Source organism: Protobothrops mucrosquamatus, unplaced genomic scaffold (assembly GCF_001527695.2).
Source record: "Protobothrops mucrosquamatus isolate PMUCROS unplaced genomic scaffold, P.Mucros_1.0 scaffold939, whole genome shotgun sequence".
NCBI lineage: Eukaryota > Metazoa > Chordata > Lepidosauria > Squamata > Viperidae > Protobothrops > Protobothrops mucrosquamatus.
Window position 1 is genome coordinate 26,711 of NW_015387188.1, and position 19,174 is coordinate 45,884.

At 39.2% G+C, this 19,174-nt stretch overlaps 1 protein-coding gene across 1 annotated transcript in view; it reads left to right on the forward strand.

The window, feature by feature from the left end:
• The first annotated feature begins 6,350 nt into the window (after nt 1-6,350).
• Nucleotides 6,351-19,174, forward strand: part of LAMB3 (laminin subunit beta 3) — a 53,258-nt gene continuing 40,434 nt past the window's right edge. The window contains exons 1-3 of the mRNA XM_015819497.1: nt 6,351-6,366; nt 8,041-8,093; nt 9,637-9,791. Of these exons, the coding sequence (XP_015674983.1) occupies nt 8,072-8,093; nt 9,637-9,791 (177 nt within the window). The 5' untranslated portion in view covers nt 6,351-6,366; nt 8,041-8,071. The remainder of the gene's footprint in view (nt 6,367-8,040; nt 8,094-9,636; nt 9,792-19,174) is intronic.

Below are 19,174 nucleotides of genomic sequence, written 5' to 3' on the forward strand. Positions count from 1 at the left end.
GGTGGCCTTCCGGGTGCGCTTCAAGGTGCTGACTATCATCTTTAAGGCGCTCCATGGCAGCGGACCAGGATACCTTCGAGACCGCCTTCTGCCACAGATTACCTCCCATCGGCCAGTACGCTCCCACAGGGTGGGTCTCCTCAGGGTGCCGTCGGCCAGACAGTGCCGGCTGGCGACCCCAAGGGGGAGGGCCTTCTCTATGGGAGCTCCCACCCTCTGGAATGAGCTTCCCCCAGAGATCAGGGTGATCCCTGATCTCCCTTCCTTCCGCCGCGCCCTCAAGACATGGCTATTCCAACAAGCGGGACTGGCCTAGGGTAATTTTTAAGAGGGGTTTTAGAGGGGTTTTAAATCATATTTTAATCAGACAATTTAAATATTTCATTTTAATTAATTTTAATTTTGTGATTGTTATCGGTGTTTTTAATTGATTGTCAGCCGCCCTGAGTCCGCAAGGAGAAGGGCGGGATATAAATTCGAATAATAAATAAATAAATAAATAAATAAATAAATTATGGCTCTCTGAGAGATGAACTTATTTGTGATAAAATAGTTCTGGGTATCACTAGTGAAAGCACACATCACTGTCTTTTGAAAGAACATGATTTAAGCTCTGCAATTGAGATATGTCGTACCACAGAACTTACAGCAGTGGTTCTCAACCTGTGGGTCGGGACCCCACTTGGGGTCGATCGACCATTTCACGGGGGTTTCCAAGCAAGGCTGTCCGCCATTTTTTTTGTCCGCCATTTTTTTGTCCACCAGTTTTTCCCCCTTTTCCTGCGGGTGCCTTACCTCCCTTGGGCTGGGCCAACTGGTGGTCAGCCTGCTCCGTCTCTGCCGCTTGCCAGCTACGCCTCGGCCGGCGCAGGGGGCGGAACCACGCATGCGCGGCACTCTCGGGCAGGGAAAGTCCTCGACTTACAACCGGTTGGGTAGTCCTCGACTTATGACCGGTTTAGTCCTCGACTTACGACCGGTTTAGTCCTCGACTTACAACCGGTTGGGGTCGCGGCATTAAAAAGGTTGAGAACCACTGACTTACAGACAAATGGTTGAGAGCCTTGGAGCAGGATAAACAGATTGGCAGTGTCAATGCAGCCTACTAACATCAGCTAAGCATGAAGAACCACCAGCACAAACATCAGCACAAAATTCATCTACACAAGTCACCTGGGAGCAACCCAGTATCATGCAAGTACTGTGGCAGTGTGCATGTACGAGAGAAAGAGCAGTGTCCTGCATATGGGAAAACCTGCAGAGCATGTGGGAGACCAAATCATTTTGCATAAGTTTGTCTCTCAAGTAAAATGGAAACGAGGAAGCTGCACACAACTGAGCAAATGTCAGATCCTGAAGATGCACACTTGTTTACCACCAATATAGTTTACACAAAAGAATTCATTGGTGTTGTAAACTCCAAGGGCAAAAAATGGTTTGTAAATCTCAGTTTAAACAATATAATCCAACTCTGCCAGCTGGACTCGGGTGCAACATGTGATGTCATGAGTTTAAAGAACAAAATGAAACTGGCACCTGAGATACCTCTTCAGCCTAGTAGCACCAAACTGAAGTTATATTCAGGAGAAGTAATGGAATCATTGGGACTTTTCCAAACAGAATGAGGTATACGTGGGGATATTCACATACTTAAATTTGAGATTGTGGAAGGTGATCAGAAACCGCTATTGTCTGGATCAACATGTGAGTGTCTGGATTTGATGCAGTTCACCATTCCTTGGCGAGGCCACTGACAAAACAGCAAATCCTCCTACTCTACAATGAGGTGTTTGAGGGCCCCATAGTATCTGTTGCAGGAGAGGTTCACTTTGAACTTGATCCTGCCATTTCACCAGTACAATGTGCCCCATGCAATGTATCAATAGCCATTAAGCTGCTGGTCAAAGCGCAACTGGACAAGTATGAACCTGAAGGACATATTACTTCAGTATCTAAACCTAGCAATTGGATAAGCAACATGACTGTTATTAGGAAGCCTGAGAAGATCAGAATCTGCATTGATCCTAAGTTTCTGAATATGGCCCTGAAACGGTCACACTACCTAATGCCAACACTTGATGTTTTGTACAAATTACCCAAAGCACAAGTTTTCATGCTTGTTGACGCTAGAGATGCCTTTTTACAGTGCAAACTGGATGAAAAGAGTAGCTACATGACCACATTCTGGACTCCTTGGGGCAGAAAGAGATGGCTCAAACTACCCTTTGGAGTCTCTGTAGCACCAGAGGTGTATCAATGAAAGCAGCATGAATTTTTGAGTGGACTCCGTGGAATTGAGTCAATAGCTGATGACATTCTCATAGTTGGCTGTGGTGATACAGATGAATGATAGAGCTACATATAAGGTAAATATAACACCCATAACAATCACTATGTAAGATAGTGCTTGATCCTGCTACTTGTCTGAGTAGAGATCATATAAGCCTTGACTGTGTTTTGATCTGTTGGTGCCATTTACACCAAACAATCAGTTATTCTAATTTTAGTTGGTTGTCAACATTTTTGAGCCCCACAGGGCAAATTGTATGAAAAAAGATGTGATCTACAACAGTTATTTCAATTTTCTAATGTTAAAAAATCCAGGTATACCTGCAAATTTTGGGGTGGGGTGGGGGAGAGATTTCTTACAATTGTAAATGCTGGAAGGTATTCCTCTCATTGGAGACATAGCCTGCTTTCTGCTACAGACAGAGCTAATCAGTGCTTACCCCTTGCAATTCAGTGGCCCTAAGTATATGACCTATCATGCAGACATTGGTACTGTTTAAAGTCATTGTCTACATATTTTTTTTAAAAAAATTACAGACTGAAACAGAGAGCCAGCTTTAGTGATTAAGGCACCAAACTGTGAGACTGAATTTTAGTTCCATTTTAGCCCAAAGCCAGCTGGGTGACTTTGGGCCAGTAACTCTCTCTCTCTCAGCCTTAGGAAGTTGGCAATGACAAATCACTTCTGCAAAACTTTGCAAAGAAAATTGCAGGCAACTCTGCAGGGAGTCTCTAGGAATTAGTACTAACGTAAATGCACAACATAATAATAATGGACTGAAATATATAGTTGCTTTGCAGCCTGTAAACCTGGGATGTCAAACTCGCCATGTCATTTGACGTGTCGTGATGTATCACAACTTTTTTTTCCATTGCCGGCAATGGGGTGGGAGTGGTTTCGCCATGACGCATCTGGCCCGTGGTCCAGAAGATTGACAGCCCTGCCTTAAACTCTCTTTTGCATTATGAAAGAAGCTGAAAATATATTTTCATGCATTCTTCTAAGAGCTTTATTTCCTTTCTATTCTCCAGCCTTGGATCATTTTTACTTTTGGGCATTTTTTCATTAAAAAAATGCTGTCAAGGCAGAAGATGCTTGAATTCAAATAGCTACATGCAGCCGTCAAACTGAATATTAGTCAATAATTTCAAACAGGAAACAGTCTGTTTGCTAAGTTAAAAAAAAAAACACCATAATGATGAGCTCAGAATGCTCCTCCCTTCTGGTCTGACTTAAGCAATGCAGTAATAACCCTCAAGAGTAGACTCATATTTCTACACCTTGGTCGGCTGACCTGCAATAGGCCAGACTGAGGTCAGCTGTCTGGTAAAGAGGATTACATTTTTCAATACAGATAAGATACAACAGCAAGAATGATATTAGGAAGCTAAGAATGCACAGCAATGTTGTATGCCAGAAGTGCTAAGGGCCCTACAATGCATAGTGTGACAATGCAAATGTAGACCAGAATTTATTTTGTAATTTTTGTCCTAGCATTTACAAGATTGGGGCTAATTTAAGAGCAAAAATATTTTTAGAACATAAACACCCAATACAAACTGATAATTCACAAATGATGAAATAGGCATAATAAAAGAAGAATTGGGGTCTGAGGTTGCCCTTTCCTGACAGCATTGGGATCCTATAGATTTGTATGTGTATTTTTTTTCAACTTTGGAAGAGAGAGAGAGAGAGAGAGAGAGAGAATAAAAGAAAAATTGGGGACTGAGGTTGCCCTTTCCTGACAGTAAGAACAATTAATTAGTGGAACAGCTTGCCTTCAAAAGTTGTGGTGTTCCATCACTGGAGGCTTTTAAGAAGAGATTGGACAGCCATTTGTCTAAAGCAGGATCTCCTGCTTGAGCAGGGGGTTGGACTAGAAGTCCTCCAAGATCCGTTCCAACTGTTATTCTGTTATATTCTGTTATAAATAAAAATAATTAAGTATGTACAGTTAATACTATCGATATTCATATAGTTAATAATCTTCCTCTTCTAGTACATTAAAAATAACCATTTGGTGGCAACTTAAGACTTTTGTCTGTTGCATGTAGCCCTGAACCTCAGTGCTCTTAAGGTAGATTGTAGTATTACAACTCACACCATTTCTTATTTGCTAGCTGGACATTATAACACTTTAGCTCAAGTGGGCTCAAAGTGGTGATAGACTGGTTTTTAGCCGATTCATATAGATGCATGAGATGGTAGAATGAATGAGAGATGTTCAGTGATCAATCACAGGTATAGTTCTATATTTACTAAATGGTCTGTCTAGTTGTTCTTTCCTTCCTATAGTTCGGTATCCTGTATGACAATTTAGAAAGAGAAAAAGAAAATGTTTTTGCTACTGGTATTTGACTAGAGTCACTATTTGGATTTATTCTTTTGTGGAATTATTTTTTAATGTAATGCTTTTTGGGATGTTGTCCTCACCATTTTGTCTTTTGCTAGTTTCTGCTAATCTTCTTTAGGCATGCTGAGAGCTGTTGTCTGCAAGGTGATTTGTTGAGCCAAGATTCCACAGAGAAAAAGTTGGCATCAGCGTATGAGTAATTGGAGTCTGAGCAAGCAGTACAAAAGAAGGCACACCCAGGATCTCTACCCATTTATCAAGCATTCTTGACACACCCAAGAAGGAGAAAATCCCCAGATAATCCTTCAGATTTTATATGCCTAAGGACACAAACTGATTTTGTGATTTTTTCCCTTCTTTTTCAAATATCTAAGGTATACTGTATATCTTGTTTTTCATTTTAAGAATTAAAATCTTAACAAATTGGTAGCTGGTTCACATGTATATGTACTAAACTATCGTTTGTTTAACTAAAGATTCATGCAACATGATGAACCAAAATCAAACAAATCACATTAGGACTCTTAGTGTGTTTTGTGAATCCAATTGTTCTAGTTCTATAATCAGCAGCATAATAGGAGGTTCAAGGCAAGCAAGAAGATGCTCATGGCACTGCCATCTATGCCTCACTTTTGGGAATCCAAATTACATTCCATCACAAACCCCATCCCTTTGGACTCACCATTTTGAAGCTTGTGCTCATTATGATGTTCATAATAGACATTAGCTGATTAGTCCAGTTCTGCAACTTGATGCTCTTAAAAATTGTTGGATTTCTACTTCCCTAATTGATTGCTATTTGGATCAATTCCCATAAAGCTCCGTGCTGATTAATGAATGTGGAAGTTAGTTCAAGTTCAGCTGGAAGACATCAAGTTGATTAAAGCTTGTTATTTTTATTTTCTGGAAATAGTGTGCTCATCTCTCCAATAATTTCTCTTATCAATAGTGATATCTGTAAAAGGCATACATATGCAAACCTCAGTATGGGAAGTATTGTTTATCCTTATACCTATAGGTGTATCTATAGCTATCTCTAGTTCCTGTCCTAAAGGATGTGTGTTATTAAGCATATAATATGCATGAAGTAGCAGTGTAATGGTTGTGTGTTACCCTCCCCCCATTTTATTTGATCATATCTGTAGTTCTTTTCTTTGAACACTGGTTATATGAATTGGAATTCTACCAATATATACATTTACTGTGTATATATGTTTTTATTCCTGGGTATCTGAAAGGTGTCTAGCTTATGAATTGCTTTCCTTGAGTATATCCCTGTATGAAAAGATCCCATTCTATTTTGCCATTTCTTTCTGCTTCCATGCTTACCCATTTCACTCAGTAAAAAGATTTGTTTTGGCCAATGGCTTTCTCTGCTGTATGCAGTGAAACAAAATCCAAACTTCTCTCATGGAGTGTTTGCAATTTGATAGAAATGTGTATTCTTGAATGTATAATGACAAAGATCTCTTCTTTTACTTGCAGTGAGCTAACACAAGTTCATAGTCTAGGCTCTATAGTGAATTTTACAGTAGATGGGTGTGTCTGTCTGAAAAGGTCCTTGAATCACTCCTTATATCATTATTACTACACCCACAGGAATTTACATCCGCAGGTAAGATGTGTTTAAAACGGAGAGTGAAAGACTACAGTTAAAGAAGCCAGGCAAGGGATTCCAGCTGACCCCTGCACAAAAGAGAAGGAAAAAGACAGGATAGAGCAGGTATGTTTTATGTAGTACAATGTTGGTAACTGTAAATCATCCCCTCTAACAAGTATTGGTGGTAAAGTATTTCTGAATCTTAGCTGGGAGTTTATTGATGAACATCTAGAAACCTACTGATTCTTGGTTATATAAGGATTTGGTAACAAAATTCATTGATTTCATTGGTTTCGAATCATTTATCTTAAAAGACATGCAGCTTTTGGGAAAGATAAAGGAGATATTGTTACCCAGAATGAAACAGATATTTTTTAAAAGCACTAAAAGTAGGGATTAAAGCCCATGCTCCGGGTAAAGTTTTAAAAAGCTCCCTGCTCGCTTTAGAAAGTTACATTTCAGTGTGATGTGCATGATCTTGTTCTTATACCTGGTGCTTCAAAGGTAGAAAAAAAAATCTCTCTGAATAATCAGATTTTTCAAAGTCAGATAGAAGTTTAGTCCACTTTGCTCATGGGAAAGAATAGATTAAATCTTGGTTAGTGTTTAGTGCTTTGCAGTTGATTAATGCTTTGAAAATGGCGAATACTTTGAAGAAAGTGTTATGTTTGTAAGATCCCCCCCCCCGAGAGATTTGAAATAAATGTGCAAAAGGTTAATGGAGGAAAAAATGGTAAGAGGTAGAGGACATAAATGAAAATAATGTTCTGGAATTGTTTTTTTCTCTTTGACCAGGAAGACTGAAAGGTTATTATTTTTATTTTTTATGCTTTTGTGGCAGTGTCGATTCCTGGCAACTGCCTGGACTAGACTGTGTGTATTTCTGGCCTGGTTTTGCATGGGATGTACATAAAAATAACACCCAGTATAACATGTGATTTTTCACTGGGCCATAGATCAGTCAAGCACTAATTTACATCAAAATGCAATGGATTATAAGACATTTATGCCTAGTTGTATACTTATCTTTCTCTTGACATCTGTGCTATTAACAAAAAAACATTCCAAGTTTCAGTGTCACTGTTAAACCAATGATACTGTATTTGGGTCTATTATTCTTGATGACAATTCATGGCTAGCCATGATAGAATGCCTCAGGACAGTAGTGTTTCATCTTCTCTTTTTCATCACCTCAAGAATATGAACAAAACAGAGCATATTGTGTCTTCACCTGCTTATTTTTCTCATTTTTATTTCTTCCCATTTATTTCTAACAGGGCTCCCAGATTGTTCTTCTGCTTACGCTCTTGGGGGTCTTCACCAATGATCAGCTGTCTTTGCATCTGTTTATTGATCTTATAATGAATCATATCACTGTTCATAGAACCTGGGAAGCAGGATTGACAGTGGTGACCATGGCTTTTTTGGGTTATGCTTGTTTTTTTCATGCTTAGATTTTGTAGTAGTCTCTTGGCAGTTCATCTCTATAGCTGTGGTTGCTGAGTGCTCAACCTGAAAGTCACCTGATCCCAGAGTGTGGGGGGTGTGGGGAAACCCAATTGTCAGAACTTTGAATCTGGGTTGTAAGTCCCTTTTCTTGGGTTTGTTGTAACTTTGGCCAGTCGTAAGTTGAGGTCTACCTGTAATCCCTTTCATCGACACTTCCTCTTACTTCTTAGGACTGTTTTGCAATTATAAAACAACAACATTGCAAAGCAATGTTAAAGAAGGGTTAATAATTTGTCATATCCATGTTATCATCTTTATCATTGAATATATGTTTTATGTTCATTTAAGGTAACTCTTGAATGTTGTGAAGCTCATCATTATGTGGATATTCCTTCTTCTGGGTAAGTGTTTTCTCTGTATGCAAGAGAAAAATATTAGATGGACTAGATAAGGTAGATCCAGACAATAGTTAATATCTCCTGTTAATGCTAGTTAACCTCAAGAGCCTTGCCTTGGATCTGTTTATGCTGAATAATTATCCTTTTCCCTATGTGGAGAACATAGTGAGGTAATATAGAGAACACTGGAAGAAGCAGATTATCTCAAGGTGTGATGGAATGTGCATCTGGAGAAGGAGTGTGTGTGTGTGTGTGTGTGTGTGTGTGTGTAGGGGATCCTGGCCATGAGCACCATGGTTTCCCAAGGAGAAAATAGTGCATTCCAAAGAGAAGCTCAAATTAAGAGACTTCATAGTCCTGGGCTGGTTGGAGGAAAGGGAGGAAGAGATTCAGGATAGCCACACCCTAGAATCTCTTAGGATATATCTAGTAGGTTAGAAGGTTACAGTTTAGTTTGGCAAGATCTGTTCATTAGGTATAAGCAATTTTTTTAAAAAATGACTCAGTTGGATTTCACTTTGCTGTTTTTGGGCATGGGCCCAAAACAAGGTTTGTAGGTTTGTAGATGTGTCCTTATTAAATAACTGTGGGCTAACAACAACTGAACAAATAACAAAAGACAAAAATGATAATAATAAAAATCTTTCAAACCACCAAGAACAATCCATCACAGAGCTTCCCTCCCTTCCAGGCATAGTACCTGAGGGAAAGCCAGTTCTTCAGGGCCTTCCAGACTGTAAGGAGTGTAAGGGTCCTCCTCCTCATACCAGGAAGAAGCTATTATAGAAGGTAGATGCAGTTACAGAAATGGCTGGCTTTCTAGGTCCCACCAGATGACAACATTTAAAAGCAGGGACCTGGAGTGAGTCCATTCTATCTAATATAGTGGGACCTGTACATGTCTTAAGGGAGCTGTGGTCACACAGTAACCTGGTTGCTACTGATGTTATATATTTTTAGCAAATATGTATACTGTCACAATTAAGAACATTTTATTAAAGAATAGTTCTGGTTCACAGATACAAATGATTTATTTTGTATTTTCTAGGTCCCTGTGTCTTTTGCACTATTTTCTAAAAAGGGCATTTGTGAATTAATGAAATAACATTGCATATTGCTATGTTTGTGATAGGAGAAAATTAAGTCATTTATTGGATGGGTGAATAATATTTAGCACGTCTTTACTGCTTTTACAACTGTTGCATTGTTTAGCATACATGGTCTCTCTAATCTTTATGACAGTGCTATAAGGTAAAGCCATAGAATTATCCACACATTGCAACTTAGCAAGTTAAGACTAACAGTAGGAAGCTCCACGGGGTTCTTACTTCTAGTCTGATATACACAGAGGATTGCAATCTGAATGACTTTTGTATGGCTATTTAATAGCTAGTTTATTGCAGAAGTGAGATTCAAAGTAGAAGTTCCTTAATTCTGTACATAGTCACTTTGAAGCTGCTCAGTATAATAAAAAAGGGGCAGCATTTCTATCCTATTTTCTCTTAATGAATACTGTTGTTAAAATCGATTCTGTATTTCTTTCTAGCCTCTCCATACCTCCTGGTTGCACAAAGAACCTGTCTGCATGGGGCCTGCTACCCACATGCGCAGGATCTTCTTATAGGAAGAATCCATTATTTGAAGGCCTCCTCCACCTGTGGACTTACCCAACCTGAAACGTCCTGTACTCCATATGGAGAAGTATGTATAACCCAAATATTATTATTCATTCAAGAAGGACAAGACTTTCATAACTTAGTGGCATTGGTTTTGTGGTTGTCACTAAACAGAACAGAGATTAGGTGCTTGACTATGTTTGATTCCTAGTGATTGCACAAATAGCCACCTTATCTGCCCATCTCTACAGATACCTTGCTGCTCCTCCAAGGACATTCTTGTAATCTTTTTGATCCCATTCATCTATCTTATTTGTGATTTTCCAATTCTTGTACTATTCTCATATTTGGGTTCACAGGTTATGATATAGTTTTGGATTTGTCTTGGTTGTGCAAACTCAGCTGTTGTGGTATATAAACCATGGTTTATGACTTTAGTATGTAATGGAGTTTTAAAGAGATAATGCTTAATCAAACCATAGTTAGCACAATATGTGAACTTTCAGTATGTTTTTGGGCACTGGATATTTGTAAAGACTGAGTCTACATGATTGCTATGGTGAGTTAAGAACATAAGGTTTCTTCACCCTCTCTGAATAAGATATGCCCAAAGCCAGAATTTTAAAGTAGAATTATTATGTTCACTATGTTTCAATGCAGGAAATAAATTTGGAGCTCACCTCACTTCCGTGGAGTTTAATTCTATGTTTCGGGTGTCCCAACAGAGGTTATTCTCTTTGCCCTCAACACAGCCTGTACAAGAGTGACTTCTTTGGATAAGCAGCGATGTTCTTTTTCTTTTAAGTCAACTCTTACAGGCCTCAGTAACTAGAGAAGAAATGGATTTTATGCCAACTATTTTCATATCTTTTTCATATTGCCCTTGTAGAATATCTAATTTCTTGTTTATTAATTTTTATTTTCAAAGTTTCTCCAAAATCAAGAGGTCTCTGGTAGCATGTTTTCAGACTAAGAAATAAATTAAAGCTTATGTTTTTAAAATAAATTTTGCTATTCTGAAAAGATGCCACACGACTCTTTTTGATTTTTGACCACCACAAACTAACATGGCCCTTCCAGAAGGATGATTTCCTTTTCTTACACATGTTTTAAGAAACAGAAGAAGGTCAAGCTGTTTTTCCTCCAGTGCTATCCCATTTTAAATCCCAGGTTAAGGCATTTCCTGTCTCTGGCAAATTTCCGATTATATCCTCTTCACATACAACACTTTGAATAAATGCTGATATAGCAGAGACCTTTTGGGGCTATCATTGGCAGGTAGCTCTACCCTGTGTAGGTGTAAAACTTTAAGACCCAGAGCAACTTTCATAAGCACATAATGTTTCACATAATGTGAAAGAAAGAAGCAGAAACAGACACTTCTGAGCACAGAGAACAATAGTTCAGAACAGGGGTAGAACCAGCAGAAATTCCTGTACATGAAAATAGTATTATCTTTCTGCAGGAAAAAAAATGAAGCTCTTGAATCTCCAAATGTGAAGTAGCTCTTAAGGCACAGAAGCTGTGTGCCAACCTCCAGCTTGAGTATCCAAATAAAGTCCAGGACCCAAATAAAGTCCAAGAGTGAAAACCTGGCAGCTACATGCCTTATTGTTTTCATCTTGTCACTGTGCTTGGAAAAAAAAGCAAATAAAAATATCCCCTCCTCTCCAATTTTATCAATCTCTGTTCAGCAATTCAAAAGTGACCCCCCCTGTAAAATGAATCCAAACTTTTGATGTGTTTAAGTTTTAGAGCAACTAGTTGCCATTCATTTTCCAATAAACAGATGTTAAGTGGGTTGCACATATAGGCCTGAATAGGTAGAGGGAGAATATGACTTAGGGATATACTTTGAGTTTGTATACATTCCTCTGCTATGCACAAAACATTAAATGAGTTTTCAGAAGTATTTATGAGCCAAGATTACCTGCAGAATCTGTTCTAATGTGTACATTTTTATTACCATTGGATCACAGGAAAAGCAGAAATTAACAATGATCTTTCTATTAACCTCCCCATTTCTCATTAAATAGTAGGGTAAGGAAAATGAGAAATCCTGCATTTGCACAGCATGGAAATCCATGGAAAGTATGGTATTGGTAACGGCCCTTCATATTGCACTCATATACTACACTTCTTTTCACCACAAGCAATTTTGGGGGGGAAACGGAGAGCCATAAATTTTGCCCAGCAAAAAATCTACTTATTCAAGGGCCATTTCTGTCTTTTGCACTGTTCCCTGTTAACCAAATATTCATAACATTTATTTCATTGAAAGGGAACAGGTTCTGATTCAATCACTATATAAATTAGTTAGCCACTGGACAGACATTGTGGCTGGTAATGCTGTCTGTTTCTAGGTCCTGACTCATGAAAGCTAAACTGAAAGCCAATAAGAAGTGGAAGGTAGAGTCACAGCATGTTTCAAGCAAGATTTAAGTCAAATAAGATTTTGTTGGCCATTTCTAGGTGTCTTTATGAATAGGAAGTCTTTTATGAAGCAGAACGCATGTTACTTTCAAGGAGCATTATTAAAGGAGATGGTATGGTACTTAAAATTGTCTTTCAGAAAGGATTTTGGGAATAGCATACATGTTAGCATTCCATGCTTATTATATCAACATACAACTCACTTAAAAATATGTCAAATTGGATTCTCTGCTTGTCCATAAAGGTATTTCAGAAAGTTGGACAAGTATCCCTTCCCTTCATCTTTAATTGCCTTGACCAGCAATAACTAGGTTAAAGGGGACTTAATTTCTGCTACGGTTTCTGTAGCTTGTCATTATACTGGTATTTACTGCTGACACTGACTCATATTTCATGGTATGAGCTACTGATAAATTTTAAATGGATTAGCACCATTCAACATACTGATTTGCACTTCAGAGAATACTATTTAAAAGGTGTTGTTAGACCAGCTAATGCAGCTCCATTTTAAGACTGTTTAATGTGCTAAGGTTTCATGACAATCTGTATTCATAAAAATAATAATATAATATTATACTATAAGAGTAGAATAAGATAATTGGTTTAAATCAAATTATAGGAATTTATTTTCATGGACAAGCACAAAGATATTTATTGCTCTTTGGCTTTGATTGTCCTATTACGATTGTCAAGTCAAAATATCACAGTGGGCCAGAACCTATAGTTCTTGTGCCCCTGTTTTGTATTATCTAGGTTCCCAAAAGTACAAATAAAAAAATTGTTCTAAAACAGAAGGACAGATGTTTCTAGTAGTCTTTGGTTCAATGCAAACCCAGTAGAAGAGACTTTTGGGTGTGCACATGCATATTCAGATAACATTTAAATGTTAAAAACAAAAGCAAACAGTCTCACCACTCAAGAGAAAGAAAGCTGAACATACTCTGCTTTCTGTGATCAATTGGTATGAATAAATCTAGTTTATTTATATATTAATACGTAAGATACAAAAATACAAAAGAAAATAATAAGAAAAATAGGGGAAGGAAAAGGGAACCCAGCAGCAACAAAAAAAGAGTTTATTTTTTTACTTTTGATACCAGAAATAGGAATTTATATAGAACTTTACCTTGCCCCCCCCCCGTGTATGTGTGCATATGCTTTCAAATCATTCTTACTGCATAGACATGTCCTTACAGTTTTCTTAGCAACATTTTTGGAAGTGGCTGCCTTCCTTCTAAGCTGAAAGTCTCACCTAAAGTCATCCCAACTGCCTCATGCCTGAGAACTCACAGTCTCCTAGCTTCTAGCTTGGTGCTTTTAACCAATGTACAAAACTGTCTCTCTTACTACAAATATAACCAGTTATTGTTATATTGAAGTTAAAAGGAATTATTTCTAAAAAGGTGCAGTGAATGAATGAATTTAATATTGGGCATTGTTTTCTAAGTGGAGCTTGTATTCCTTGTTTATTTTCTACGTATAGGGATAACATTTCAATATTTAAAATGTGACCTGCACACTGTTTCCCCCTAAAACAGTGGTGGCGAACCTATGGCACGGGTAAGGAAGTGGCACTCAGAGCCCTCTCTGTGGGCGCCCGTGCCGTCGCCCCAGTCCTAGGCCTTCAGCTGGGTTTTATAAAACCTTTTCACTTTACGCCTCCGCTGCCGTGTGCAAAAAAAAAAAAAGGTTCAATCAATCAGTCAATTTCAACTTCTCGCGGGAAAAAAAATCTTGCAAAGTTGGAATTGATTGATTGAACTTTTTAGTCCCACCCAGTCTGCCATACCACCACAGCCATGCCCACGCAATGGGCCACGCCCAGCCAATGGGCCACACCCACCCGGCACCCGACGATGCATAAGTGGGTTTTGGGTTGCAGTTTGGGCACTCGGTTTCTAAAAGGTTCGCCATCACTGCCCTAAAATGTGCATATACTTTAAAGAGGGTGTGGAAATTTCTAATATGTCAGATGCTAATGAAATACAGCTGCCCGAAGCCATAACCTGTGCAATAAAAAAATGCTGGCAGCTGTATGGGCAAAACCCAGTTACAAGCTTTTGCTTTACATCATGGGTAGAAAGGCAGTCTACAAGCTATGGGCAGTATGAGCCCAGTAATCTGATTCACCTCTTCCAAATGAGCTTGACTGCTTTCAGCAAAGGACAGTAAAAATTTATGAGCTGCATAATTTAGGTATTTTTCCATTGCTCCTCACTGAATTTTTGTAATGGAAAACAGGAGCTGATACGGAGTAATTGCAAATAAATTGCATAATACTTTGAATATCATTCTGGGCTCAGCCCCCTGGTGTCCATTTCCACTCTTTATCCTACTTCGCCTTTTCTCTTTTATTGCTGAGTAGCTTATTGAGCCAGTACTATAATTTTAATGTGAGACTTGTTTTATATTCTTTCGTTTCTACCCAATTTTCCTCTCTGCTGCAAAGTAAAGTTCTATTTAAATTCCTATTTCTGGATCAAAAGTAAAAAAAAAAACTCTTTTTTTTTTGCTTGCTGTTTTTTTTGTGGTTTTTGTGCAACCTCTGCACAGGGTATGAGCGGAGGGGGCCATGCTTGCTTGCTTGCTTTCCTTCCATTTTGCCCTGTTGGCCAGCATGTGCTGTCTAACTCTAGTGCCAATCCAAGAAGTGTCCCAAAGTGTATGTTTGCGTCCTAGTGTATTTTGCAATACTGGTAAGTTTCCTGTTGATGGAAACACTCCAGAATTCTGCCTTGGATTTGGCTGCAATTCCGTCTAAACTTTATACTTTGTACCCCCACAGTGGAAGCTTGTTGGACAGGTCTAATGCATCTTATCTATCCTATATAACACAATATATATTAATTTGATAATTTATTGGGAAATGCTTTATTAAATCCTTGCCTGTTGGAAAATAAAGTCTGGTTTCACTAAAGGATTATTATACCTACCTATGTTGAATAAATTGATATAAAATGGGGAATGTGAGTTTTTAGTTGTTGTTTTTAAAGGGCAGATTACCTAAATTTAGGTGCCTTAACATACCCAGGAATTCAAGAGAGGTCTTTAAAAGAACACAATAATCTCCAAGCAACCAGAAACTGCAGTCTTCCACTGAACAAGTTTATTCATTTGTATTTCATTTATAGAAGTATATACTCAGCTTTTCACCTGAGTTTTCCAAATTGCTAAAAAAAGTGATTAAATCACTCAGCTATTCTATTAAAACAGAGACCTGAAGATAATACAGAATGCAGTAAAAGAGAAAAAACAAATTGACTGTGTTCATAAGGATAAAATCATTTGTGCTGAAGCAAATATTCCTGGAGAGAGCATTATACGGTTCTGTATAGATTCTGAGCAAATGAAAGTCCTATCAAGTCTGAATTTCTGTTTCCTTAATAGTGCCGAGTGTAAATTATACCTTCTCACTTATGTTTCTAGCAACTAGTGTTTAAATACTGTATATTCTACTCCCAGGATTAGTAGTAATATAGAGCTATCAAACTGGGTAGTCATTGGTAATAATATCTCTTGTAAGTTTGTCTGCACCCTTTTTAAAGTTTGTAAGTTTGGTCTCATAACATGCTTAATTGGGCTTATAGTTTGCACAAAATTCTGGGTTCTGAGCTGGGGACAGTGGACAGGATAGAAACATCCCTACTTTCTGTATGTTTGTATAATTTTATGCACCTTTATTTAATACTTTTTAAACTAAAAGGTCCCGTTGGTCAATCCTTCTTCATAGTAGAGTTCTAGCTCTCATGGTTGACCTTTTTGTCTGCTTTCTGTTTTATATGATTTATAACAGTGGTGGCGAACCTATGGCACGGGTGCCAGAGGCGGCACTCAGAGCCATCTCTGTGGGGACGCGTGCCGTTGCCCCAGTCCTAGGCCTTCAGCTGGGTTTTATAAAACCTTTTCACTTCAGGCCTCTGCCGTCGTGTGCAAAAAAAAAAAAAAAGGTTCAATCAATCAGTCAATTTCAACTTCTTGCGGGGGAGGGGGAAGATCTCGCAAAGTTGGAATTGATTGATTGAACTTTTTAGTCCCACCCAGTCTGCTGTTACCACCGCAGCCATGCCCACCCAATGGGCCACACCCACCCAATGGGCCCCGCCCACCTGGCACCCGACGATGCATAAGTGGGTTTTGGGTTGCAGTTTGGGCACTCGGTCTCTAAAAGCTTTGCCATCACTGATTTATAATACAATATGATTTTGTGACCAAAACTATACAGCACATAGAATGTTCTTGTACCGTCATTAGTGTCAGACTTCTCCCTCCCAATGTAATTTGCCTTTTTCTTGGGTGATGCGTTGTGCATATTTTTTTTTTCCGTCAGCGAAAAAAAATAAAGAATACAAATCTTTTCTGACTGATTAGTGCAAACTCTGATACCATCCATCAATATACCTTCCCCACTCTCTAATTTAGGTTCAACTATTGAATATAACTTTTCTTGGGGATTGTTAACCTATCTAATTCCTTACAGCAGAGTAACCCAAATAAGGTATGCCAAGGCGAGTTTGAATCCATTGGCAAGTGTGTATTACAAGTACTAGAGGATGCTTCAGAGTAGATGAAATCTGGAGTAAATATATTACACATGGTCCATACTGTTTAATCAATGATCTCAGTGCAGTCCCTTCAGCACTGTTTTATTTTCAGAACAATCCTTTTAGACTAAGATATAGAGATGGCGTTAAGACTTATGTTATATAACATCATCATGATTTCTGAGGCACAGATCAGAGGCAAAGAAGATCTACTTGGAAAAAAGTTGCAACTCTAGGAGCAAGTTAATTTATCAACCTAGCCCAGTGGTGGCGAACCTATGGCATGGGTGCCAGAGGCGGCACTCGGAGCCCTCTCTGTGGGCACACGTGCCGTTGCCCCAGCCTTGCCTCCGCCCACGACCCCCTTACCAGCAACCCCCCTGGAGGAGAGTTGCCCCCAAGCATGGCCTACATGGAGCAGCACAGCCAATTTCATGGCAGCCAGGCAGCGTAGACAAGACTCTTCCCTCATGGCCAAACATGCACAGTTGATGCTGCGGGCCACGGGCAGCGGGCATGGCTGCCATGGCGCTGCTGGGCTGCCTGGGCAATCTGCGGTGGGCCCTGGAGGCGGTGAGTGGCCCTGCGGGCAGGCAGGATAGGGCAGAGTAGGTGGGGCAGGAGGTGGGGCAGGGGTGGGGCCAGGTTTTGGGCACTCAGTCTCTAAAAGGTTTGCCATCACTGATGTAGCCTGTACCAAATTAACATCTACTTCTAGTGCTTCATATTCCATGCTATAACAATGGCTCTCTGATTAAATATAATAGGGTGCCATATTTCCTGTGATTAGAAGAGTGGTAAAGGATTACACTATTAGATATGGTGGCTTTTTGGACCTTTTCAGGTTTCTTGAAAAGAAGGGTTAGGTTAACTAAAAATACTCTGTTTTCATCTTGATGTGAAGTATTTCTCAGCATTCTAGTGATGAAGTAGATAATTTTGGAGACTTACTAATAAAGTTAGTACCATAACTTTCTCAGTGTTTGTGGAATGAAAGACCTTGAATATTAAGACATTGTTTGCCTTAGGTCAAGGCTATTGGCTCACCTGATTATCTTGCCTAAAAACCATTTAGCACATGATAATTTCAAAAGGTGAGAAGATGTTTTTATCATCTGAGATAAGATACATGGGCACACTAATGAAAAGGTTTCAGATAGTATGTTGATACACCTCAGCTATTACTCAAATGACCTTTCCCCCTACTGAGTTAAATATCTGACTTCCCGTCCTCAGCTGGCAGAAAATTATTTGTACAAAATTTGTTTTCCCCGTTGCTAATCCCTATCCTGCTTCTCTTGCATGTATCCTGAATGATCTTGCTCTGTGTCCTCCCTATAAGCAATGTGATTGATTTACTCATTTACTCTCTTGGCATTGCTACTGTCTCCAGCCAGCCAGGGAACACCCACTAATAAGGGCACTATAGCAGGAATGGAGCCTGCCTCATTTCATGCTTCTGCCTGTTTTTTGTACTTTGGCTTGTTTTTCTCTCATTCCATAACCACTCAATTTAAAATAATGGGATATGAAGAAACATACAGGAAGATCCTCAAGGAGAATAGCCCCAAGAAAAGAGAGGAAGGGAGGGAGGAAGGGGATCTGCCATGACTGGGCAACTATCTGCCATGACTGGGCAACTGCACAGTGAGAGAACTCAAACTGAGTAGCTCCTGGGGAGTCGCTTATTTACTTCACAGGGAGACTAGGATAGGTAGGAAGTGACTAAACGTGAGTGGTAAATATGGGGAAGGTAACAAATAAGCACAACTGTAATTGAGATCAATTGAGGTTACAAGACCAGTGTGAAAGAAATTCAGGAAATAAAGTGCTAATGGGGGGGACAAAGGTTAGAACAGAGGTGTCAAACTGCCCGGCTCCTGGGCCAGATGCATCATAGCGAAACCACGCCCACCCTATTGCCGGCAATGGCAAAAAAGTCATGATATGTCACGACACGTCATGTGACGTTGCGAGTTTGACACCCCTGGGTTAGAAGATAAATGACTGAGGTGGAGGCTGGCTAGTTAACAGAGAGGAGAAGTATCTTAAGCCTGTCTCACTCATGGTGGGGCCAAGACAAAGACAATATTTTGGGGGGCAAGACAGACATTTGTGCAGTCAGGACATGATTCTGAGAATGTAGAGGAACATACATATTTAGAAGTATAAGAGCAAGGTTATAATCAATCATGAAATATGGAGATTTTCAAGGCAGGTAGGAGTATGTTTTAATTATGAAGAAATTTATCATGTTCATACTTTCTTAGAAAGGTAGTGTGATGCACTGGTAATTTATCACTCAAGGTCTAGAAGGATAAAATTTTCACTTGTAGTGATTTCATGAGTTGACCCATGCACTTTTCTTGGCAGTAATTCAGAAGTGGCTTCCCATTGCCTTGAGCTGGGATTTTTACTTCCCACTCCAGTGTAAAGTTTTGAGATTCCCTGGTGATCTCCTATCAGAATACTGACTAATTCCAACCCTGCTTAA